At 49.6% G+C, this 10,134-nt stretch overlaps 1 protein-coding gene across 3 annotated transcripts in view; it reads left to right on the top strand.

Annotated features, from left to right (window-relative positions):
• Positions 1 to 10,134, top strand: part of Rnft2 (ring finger protein, transmembrane 2) — a 56,502-nt gene that overhangs the window by 1,705 nt on the left and 44,663 nt on the right. For all 3 annotated transcript variants that reach the window (XM_031337645.1, XM_031337643.1, XM_031337646.1), the window contains 3 exons: positions 1,790 to 1,965; positions 2,450 to 2,508; positions 8,186 to 8,655. In XM_031337645.1, the coding sequence (XP_031193505.1) occupies positions 1,942 to 1,965; positions 2,450 to 2,508; positions 8,186 to 8,655 (553 nt within the window). In that variant the 5' untranslated portion in view covers positions 1,790 to 1,941. The remainder of the gene's footprint in view (positions 1 to 1,789; positions 1,966 to 2,449; positions 2,509 to 8,185; positions 8,656 to 10,134) is intronic.

The raw sequence follows: 10,134 nt of genomic DNA, 5'->3' as shown, positions 1-10,134 counted from the left end.
AGTAGTGGGGCCACCCGGAGTATCAAGCCAGATTGCAAAATCTTGAGACATGTTACATGATGACATTTCCTTTCTTTGTGGAAGTGGCAGGGTTGAGAGTGTAGCTCAGTGATAGAGGGCTTGCCTGAATATGAAGATGACACCAAGGAGTCTTTCCCCAGCTAATTTATCCTTGCAGAAAAGACAGGCACCTTAGCCTGTGGCTTCTTAAGTTGGTGGTCCTGAGAAGGCTGTGCCGAATTAAGAGGCCCTGCCACACCCAGTTGTGTTGACCTGGACTAAAAGATGGATCGCTCTCTGTAGGGAAAATATGCCGGAAAACTGAGCCTGTTCGTGGAAGCATATTCTTTATTTCTTTAAAGATTTTTTTTTTTTAAATTATGTATGAGAGTGGGTTTGGGTGTAGGAGTGCAGGTGCCTTCTGAGGCCAGTAGAGGGAGCCAGATCACTTAGAGCTGGAGGTTCGGGCAGTTGTGAGCTGCCCTTGTGGGTGCTGGGAACTGAACTTCTGCAGGAGCAGTAGCCACACAGAGCCTCTCTCTAAGCCCTGCCCCTTCCTTCTTGGCCTTTTATTGGTATGGGAGGTAGGACAAGGTGCAGGGATCTGTCAATGGGGAAAAAAATCAAAGGGATTTAACCTCTGCACAAAGGTGGAGGGGCAGCCCAGACACAGGATCTCTCACGGATCATAGTAAACAAACCTGAATGTCATGTTAAGTGCTGGGAGAAAAGCAGCCCAGACCCAACAGAAAACCCAAGAGAAAAGAAGGCCTCTGGAAGGAGGTAGTCTGTAACCCTCAGCTGGAAAACCTTGCCGGGGAAGGAACAAAGGACCAGAGGCAGGAACTCTTGTGAACAGCCTGGAGGCCTCCAATAATTGATTTTTATTCTGGTTTCTCTTAGAAGCCAAATTGTTTTCTTGGTTCCCAGTGTGTGTCTGTGCTCATGTATGCATGTACATTTGTGTGTGTGTGTGTGTGTGTGTGTGTGTGCACACGTGCGCATGTATGGATAATCATGGGGCAGGAGGGTTGCAAATGTGTGTGGAGGTCAGAGGTCAACCTCAGGGGTCATTCTGCCAGAACTATCCACCTTATTTTTTGATCTCTCACTGAGACCTAGGGCTCCTCAGATAGAAAGACTGGGCCAGGAAATACTGGGAATCCTCCTGTTTTGGCCTCTCTGGTGATGTGTTAGAATGGTGGGTCTCGTCAGAACATACCACACTAGGTCCAAACAGTTCCATGTGTAAGAGGTTTAATTGAGAGGGAGAGAGAGGGTAGTGGCGCAGAAAGAGAGGAGGGGAAGAGAGAGAAAGATGGAGGAATGTTCCCCATATATATATGGGTTGTGACATATGGCCACACGTAAAGGTGGGAGGTGAGCCCAATGGATTCTGGGAATATGGTGGCTGTTGCCCTGGCAACGGGTCTGTGGACCCGCCCATGCATCGCCACAGTCTTTGGATGTCCTGATGCTAACACCTGGTGTTGGGATTACACAGTGTAACACCATGCCTGGCTACTTACAGAGGCGCTGGGCATCAAACTCAGGTCCTTATGCATGTGTGGTAAGCACTTTATCAACAGAGCTCTCTCTCCAATCGCCAGGATGATCGTTTGCTAATAGGACAAACCAATTAAGGCCATAACCCACCATCAGCACATCAGAGGATAGCTCAGAGGCTACCAGAACTAAGGCTGTTATAGTACCCAGTCACATCCAAACAGCTTATTCTGTAGCAAGTCATGGCAAGGCCTCTTTACAAAAGTCCTTTGTGACACCCAAGGTCTGCTGTCTCCGATGAGTCTCCTGCTCTGCGCTTCCCTCTGAAGAAGAAGAGGAGGAGAAGGCCTGCTCTCTCTGGGACCCAGTGGCCACATCCCATCAGGAACCCTGAGTGTCCACAGCACGGTTCGTCAACATGGAGTTCTGAGGTCCATGTGGCTCCTTGCTGCACACCAGGTGATGTGTTTCCATGGGGATTTGCAGCTTCACTTATGAAATGTGTGAGATGGAAGATGGAAGGAGCCCTTGAGTTCCACTGTTCCATTCTCTCCCAGGAAACAGATGGGGCACTAGGGAAGTCACAGAGAGGTTCCTGGCTTGTCTGAGGTCACATAGCAAATTAAAAGGCAGCATCTGCTGCTCACTGCACCCCAACTAGCACCTGTCTGTACCCCCATTTGTTGTTTTCTCCTTTTGCATAGGAGCCACCTTCACCTGTGACTCTCTGTATCCTCATTGAGAGATAGGGTGGTTCCTCTCTCCTGTGGAATGTAATACCAAAGTGAGGATTGTGTGGCAGAAATGAGAGAAATGTAGTTTGGAAATTGCCAGAGAGCCTTAGTCATGTAATGTAGGAGTGGTACTTATTTACAGTCACCATGGCAACAGGCAAGGAAGGGGTGTGTCAAGAGATGTAGCTCACACTCATGTCGGCTTTCAGGTGCTAAGGAAAATGCAGAGACGCCACAGTAGTAACACGGACAACATTCCACCTGAAAGGTAAGAGTCTCTGCCCCTCCCCCTCCAATTTCCTCCCATCTGGGGACTCTAGGCCTATCAATGTCAGTTACTGGAGATATAAAACAGACCCAATAGAGAATTGCTTTGCAGTATATTTGGCAGCGTCTCCTTCCTATAAGAACACACCCAAGGCCACTGGCTTTATAAAGAGAAAAGGTTTATGTAGATCACAGTCTTGGAGGCTGAGAGAACCAATGGCAGGGCTGGCTCAGTGGTCGTATTTGACCTCATCACCTAGTGGTGTGGTTGGCAGTGGCGGCTGCACGTGTGGGTGAGAGTGATTTACTTCTCAAACATGGTGGAGCGGACAGGTGGCCTCAGTAGATAAAGTGCTTGCCAGGCAAGCCTGGGAAATGAAGGTTCTATTCCTAGGGCCCTCGTGAAAACTGAGTAGGCTTAGTAGTCACCTGTACCTGAGAGGCAGAGACAGGGAAACCAGGGCAACTCACCTGGCTAGACTAGTGGGAATCTGCTTGCTCTGGATTCAGTGAGAGGCCCAGCCTCAAGAAACACAGTGGAGAGCTGTGTACCAGAATACTGCTCCTCTACACACAGCACACAACCTCAAGGATCTAAAGACTCCCCACTAAAGACTGCCCGTTAAACTCCACCTCTTTTTTTTTTAATATTTATTTATTTATTATATGTAAGTACACTGTAGCAGTCTTCAGACACTCCAGAAGAGAGCATTAGATCTCATTATGGATGGTTGTGAGCCATCATGTGGTTGCTGGGATTTGAACTCACGACTTTTGGAAGAGCAGTCGGCACTCTTTACTGCTGAGCCATCTCTCCAGCCCTAAACTTCACCTCTTAAAGGCCCACAGCACCTCCTAATGGCATACCTCACGATCCCTGCCTTTACAGTACCTTAGGGAACATTCACCTTAGACCTAAGCTAAGCGGAGAGCACTACTGACACAGGGCAGCTGCTGTTGTCTTGAGACAGTTGTCAAACCCTGTGAGACAGAGCCACACAGATCCATGTGACTCAGACTCTTCCTGCCAGCTTTCCATGTATAGAGATACCTGGCTTCAGTGAGCTGCTACAGCAATCCCCACAGGATCTGGCCTGCCTACTAGAGCATCTCTGACCAGTATGGAGGTTGGGAGGTCCAAGGTCAGGGAGCTGGCAGATCTGTGCCTGCCAAGAGCTTGTTCCTGGATGGCTGTCTGCTTACTGTGTGAACCAATGAGTTTATTGGGGTCACCTTCAGGAAAATGAGTGCTTCAAAAGCAGCTGTACCACCAAAAGGCCCAGCCCAGCAAGGGTGAGACTCACACCGGACTCCTCCCTTCAGAAAACTGTCTAGCTATTCCTGAGGCAGCACACAGCTGTGGAGGTGCAGGAGGCAAAGGAGAGGGGGAGGTCTGATGACTCTGCCCTCTCTTTCTCCGTGTCCCAGTCTTGTGAGGATTGCAAGGAGCTGTTCTGATTTCAGGAAGGTAACAGCCACGCCATTCCCAGAGGACCGTGTTGTACACCAGTATCCAATCTCGGGCATCTTGTCATAAACACAGATAGGGGACAGGCTCGCCAGCCATGTTTTGTGGTGCCTTTGGTGGGAAGCAGCCCTCCAGGTCTCAGTCTCTCCAGCCGTAGAGAGGCGATACAGGTAATGTCAGAGTTGCTGATGGAACAGTGTACTCGAGAACCCCAGGACACACATGCAGCCTGGTGGGATCTTCTGAGCTGAGGACAGCTTTGCTCTCAACTCAACCCAGACGTCTCTGGGGGGCAGAGACAATGGCAGATAAAACACTTTCTGGTCATGCCCTGAGGGGATACTCCACACCTCCCTAAGAGCACCCTGAAGATGAGAGACTGAGGTTCCGAGAGAGAGCAGGTCCATTAGCAAAGTCACACAGCCAGGAAGTGGCAGGGCTGAGTGAGATCTGACCTTTGCTCCATTTGTTCCTATCAAACTTTGTGCTTGAACTTTTCATTACATTATTTATTTATAGTTTTTAATTACATTATTTATAATTTAAAGTCACATTATTTGTAATGTTTAATTATTTATTTGTAATTTTAATTACATTTATTTATTTACGTTATACATTTATTTGCCTCTAGCTACTGGTATTACAGGCGACTGCTAAAACTATCCAGTTTTTACATGGCAGCCACCACTGCCAACCACACCACTAGGTGATGGGCAAATATGGCCACTGAGCCAGCCTTGCCATTGGCTCTCTCAACCTCCAAGACTCTTGTTGTGTTTTATAAAAATATAAAGAGAGAAGGAATATGTTTTGGTGGATGTGTAGTCAGGTGTGGGGGAAGGGGTGCCTCTGCGGGCCCATGCTGAGGCATCCCTTCCCCGAGGGACCAGCCATGATGGTATAGTATAGAATCAAGTTAATTCAGGGCATGGGGAGGGGATTTGAGGGTTTAGAGACAGAAAAAGGCAGAGAGAGAGAGAGAGATTAGAGGCCTGCCATGAGCAAGTGGGGGAAAAGAAGGGAAGGGAAATGAGGAGAGGGGGTAAAGGGCAAGAGGCCAGAGCGAGATCAAGAAGGCACGAGAGAGTGTGAGGGGGGAGAGACAGGCAGCCCCTTTTATATGAGTCAGGCACACCTGGCTATTGCCAGGTAACTGTGGGGCGGAGCGTAGACAAAATGCTAACAACTGTGATCTACACAAACCTTTTCTCTCTATAAAGCTGACTCCTTGGGTGTGTTCTCATAGTGAATGGAGTGCCTGTGTCATGGCATGTGTATAGGCCAGCTTGTAGTTCTCTCTTTCGGCCACGTAAGTCCCAGGTATCAAACTCAGTTTGTCAGCCTTGTCTGCGGACACCAGTACCCGTGAATGCTTCTCATTGGCTCTTTCAGATGCATAGTTTGCCTTCTCAGATCCAAGTGGATCCATTCCCCAGGGCTGTGAGAGCCGTTGCTCTTAAGTGGTTAAGTTGGAAGTACATAGCCCCTAAGGAATGGGCTCTCCCATTTAGCCTGCAGTCCCAGCTGAATACAGGAGAGGGGCTGAGGGGAGGGAGGCCAACTAAAAAAAAAAGCCCTTGGTGGTTTGAGCTTTCCCTATTTGTCCCGAAGTTCCCTAGAGCCTCAGGAGCTCAAGTGAACTCAGGGGGTGGGGGAGGCTTTCCAGAGTCCCTTGGGGTGGTGGGGTCATCCTCACAGGCCTGGGCACCTGGCAGGACATGTGCTTTCTGAGCCAAGCTCTTGAAATGCAGAGAAAGCTCAGTCCCTCTGAGACACATAGCCATGGTGTCTGTTATTGTTGCCACTACTAATATCATCAGGGAGCCCAAGGGAAGAGGACCACACAATTCCCAGGCTCTGGAGCCACCAGGGAGGGGTCCCAGAGGGGAAAGTAACGAGGTAGCCAGCTCCAAGCCATGCCAGGGTTAGGATGGTGTACCATGAAGCCCAGTTGGTGAAAGAAACAACCTCGAGGTTGCTCCAGACCAATCTGTGCCTTTGCCCTCAGTGTCTTGTACAAGAGTAGTAGGGTTTCCACAGTAAAAACAATTCCACTATCAAGTGAGCTTTGTAAATACCAGGCTCAATCAAATGCTTTAAACCATTGCACTTAACTGTGTGAACTGGGCTACCTGCAGGAGTTGGTTCTCTCCTTTCACCATATAGGTCCCAGGATTTGAACCCAGGTTTTGCAGCAAGCACTTCCACTCACTAATCCATGCAGTTGGCCCCTAAGATGTACTCTGTTAATTACTGGTCAGACTAATCCCTCCTTCGTCCAAACAACATTGGTTGAGCATGCTCTGTGCGAGATGCATTGTAGAGAGATATGAAGGGAGTCATCAATCAATCAATCAAGGTTGTCCCTGTCGCTGCATGCTCAAATCTCCAGGGGATTTGTCAAGGTGGAGGGCCCACCCCCAAAGATTTTGATTCATTTGGTCTTTGATGGGTCTGAACCACCTGCGGTTTTGCTGGGCTCCGCACAGTAACCACAGCACACAACTAAGATTCTAGAAAAAGGTGAGCAATAAAATAAAAGGTGACTACTGAGATCAGTCCCCTGCAAGCAAGCATTGGCTTTAGTGAGAGGTGGCCCCTGTCTTCCCATCAAGGAGGAGATGTGTCAGCTGGCATCTGATGGAGAGATGCAGGTAACCTAGACAGGGCGGGGAGGGCTAGAGGACAGCCCAGTGTCCCCAGCAGCCTGAAGCAGGAGGTCCTTGAGAGGTGAGAAGTCCGCTGAGAAACTGGGGTTTGGGGTGCTCATCTGGAACCTCAGTTTCTATCTGTAAAATAGGAATACGCTTAGTATCTGTCTCTAGAACTTAGCAGAGTCTTCTAGAATATAGAGTGGGGGCCTTGAGAGCTTTTAGTGTGACAGTGAAATATCAACTATACCCATACTTAATTATTACATTAATTGAATTAATGATCAACTAGTAATTAATCAACTAACCATATCCATATAATAAGTAGAACCTGGATGGCACGAGGCAAGGCCAAAAGCAGCTTTTATGGGGAGTGTATAAGAGAGAGATCTGGTTTGTGGTTCAGTGATAAAACGTTAGCCTTGCACTCAGGGAGCCCTGGGTGCAATCCATGGCACTGTATAAACCTGATGTGGTGGCACACACCTGTAATCCCAGTATTTGGATGGTGGAGGCAGGGGAATTAGGAGTTCAAGGCCAGCCTCATCTACATAGCAAGTTTGAGGCCAGCTTGGGGATAGATTAGACCCTGCCTTAAAAATAAATAAATAAATAAATAAATAAATAAATGTAGGCTGTAGAGTTGGTCCACCTGGGACCAAACCCTCAGTTCTTATTCCTCACCAGCAATTCATCTGTGACCAAGTGCTTGTGTCTGTGTGTGCCTCCACTGGCTTATCTGTGAAATGAGGATATTATGTATAGCTAATATAGGCTGGTAGGAGGATTTCATGAGTCAGTCAGAAACACACAGGACCCCAATCCTTACTACTGAGCAACAATGCCCAGCCTTCTTCCCATTTTCCCAAGACAGGGTAAGTTGCCAAGCCTGGTCTTGAAGTTGGGCTCCTCTCAGCCTCCCAGGTTCTGGGATCACAAGCCTATTGGAGCTGGTGCGTCTGGTGGCTTCCCACACAGAGACTTGCTTTCTCATGGTGCTGGAGGCTGCAAGGGGCAGGGAGCACTTCATAGAGTCTCTCTTCCCCAGCTGCTGTGTGTCTCTCCTATAGACATCTGTCATTCGGGATTGGGGTCCACTATTTAAGACCCTCCACTAAATAGGGTTACATTCTGAGTTTTGGGGGCCTAGGACTGCACCCAGCATTTTGAGGGGAAACAGTTGCATCGGTCATATTGTTGGTGCTTGGTGGCCACCATCCCATGAGGGTGCAACATTTCTCTCATGTCTGTTGATCTGTGTTTCTGTTGCAAAAACAGACCACTGCAGGCTGGATGATGTTATGAAGAAAGAAGGTTTGCCTCACTTACAGTTCCAGATGTGTTTTTCCTGGGCCACTCCCTCTTCCCACAAAGTTCTCAAGACTCATTCCTGGGGATATGCTTGATGTCCTCATTCAGTTCTAAGTGTGCAGGCCCCGCTTGTCTCTAGACACCATCGTGGACTTAAGTCTGCGCCCTCCCAGCACAGAGACTGATCTGCTGTGTGAGTTTGGGGCCTGGTCTGACGTGAGCTTTATCTGTCATCTTGTCTCTCGCAGAAGTCGCAGCCAGGCACTCAGCTCTGAGGCCAGCGTGGATGAGGGTGGTGTATTTGAGAGCCTGAAGGCAGAAACGGCCTCCCCTCCTGCACTCTTCTCAGGCCTGGCAGGTGGCCTGCCTGCTGGCCCCTTCCCAGCAGGCCTGGTGCTGGGCTCCACAGCGGGTGGCGGGGATGTCTTCATCCCCATGCCAGCCACCAGGGATGAGGCCGGTGGCCGCAGCGCCGAAGGAAGCACCTACCACCACCGCCAGGCCCACCACCATTTCCACCATGGTGCCCACCGCGGGGGCTCCCTGCTGCAGCACGTGGGTGGGGACCACCGTGGGCACGCAGAGGAAGGGGTGGACGAGCAGCCGGGAACTCCAGCACCGGCACTGTCTGAGCTGAAGGCTGTGGTCTGCTGGCTTCAGAAAGGACTGCCCTTTATCCTCATCCTGCTGGCCAAACTGTGCTTCCAACACAAGCTGGGTGAGTCCCAAAGGGCCCTCAGCTCCTGGGAAGGACTGCACATGCCCAGAGCCAGAACTAAACAGTAGAGAAACCATGGTGTTTTGGGTCAACCCTGCGTTCAAATTTCCAGCCTAACTGTATGATTTTGAACAAGTGGCCTGGCCTCTCTGACCCTTGGTTTTCTCCTCTGTCCAGTGAAATTGAGATAGAAACTTCTTTTGTTGGTCTGTTTGTCAGTAGGAAGGAAAGAACAGAGCGTCAGGCTTCGGGGAGCACAGCTCCGGCCCTGTCTAGCTGCATGACACTGGGTCTTATTTAGCTTTCTGACTTGGTTCTGTCTTTCAAATAGGGTTAAATACAAACACCTGTTCCTCTCAATCCCCAGTTCTGCATCTGTGATTGAGCCAACTACCCACAAGACATTCAAGGAAGAGATGGGGGTGGCTCAAGGGGTTAAAGTGCCTGCCCATAGGCATGAGGACTTATGTTCATCACTAGTACCCATGTAAACAGCTGGGCACACTCCTGGCATCCCAGTGTTGGGGTGGCAGAGACAGAGAATCCCTGCATCTCACTGGCCAGGTTCAGTGGAAAGCTAAGGTGGAGTGTGATAGAGAAAGACACCTGATGTTGGTGTGTGGGTCACAGGTGCATGTGCACACATGTGCACAAATGTGAACACACAACACTTGAGAAGAAGGGAGTATTTATTGAACTTGCCCCCCTGCTGCACTGACATTCTATCCATGGTACAGTAGAAGGCATATCCATCGCAGTGAGTGTTCAAAGGTGATTTAACCTACAACAAGGGATATGTGTAGGTTCTATCAAATACGGTGCCATTTCACGTTCAGAGTAAAGCAGCTGCAGACTTGGGTGTCTACAGGGATCCCAGAACACTCCCCACAAATGCTGAGGGGTGACTGTACTTCATAGAGTCATGCTGGAGAAGCCTTTGAAATCATGCATGTAACACCTATAAAGGAGATGCTCTGCGAGTGTGCAACTACCTTTGTGTTCATTACTGCCACATATTTAAATCACCAGAGTCAGCAGGTAAAGGCCCTTGGCGCCAAACCTGATGCCCTGAGTCCAGTCCTCGGGATCCATGTAGCAGGAAAGAACCCTCTCCTTCATGTTGTCTTCTGGTCACCCCACGAATACCATCATACACACATGCACACGTGCACATGCACACATATGCACTGACAGAGCCTGGCACACAGCATACTCGGCATGGCAGGGCATCATGTAGTACTTACCCAAGTACCTAGTGCACACTCATGATTTCACCATGCTCTCTGCCGAGTCCATGGTGCTGTTCTGCCCTGCAGCATTCACAGACTGGGACTCAGTCACTTCTTCCCATACAAGACAACCTCAAGGGCCATGGAGGCAGCTCAGTGGGCACCAGTGCCTGCCTTGCCTAAGTGGGCTCCGGTGCCTGCCTTGCCTCAGTGGGCTCCGGTGCCTGCCTTGCCTCAGTGGGCTCCGGTG

The sequence above is a fragment of the Mastomys coucha genome, unplaced genomic scaffold, assembly GCF_008632895.1.
Source record: "Mastomys coucha isolate ucsf_1 unplaced genomic scaffold, UCSF_Mcou_1 pScaffold22, whole genome shotgun sequence".
NCBI classification, from domain to species: domain Eukaryota; kingdom Metazoa; phylum Chordata; class Mammalia; order Rodentia; family Muridae; genus Mastomys; species Mastomys coucha.
Note: the sequence above shows the minus strand (reverse complement) of the source record. Positions and strands in the feature narration are given on the sequence as shown.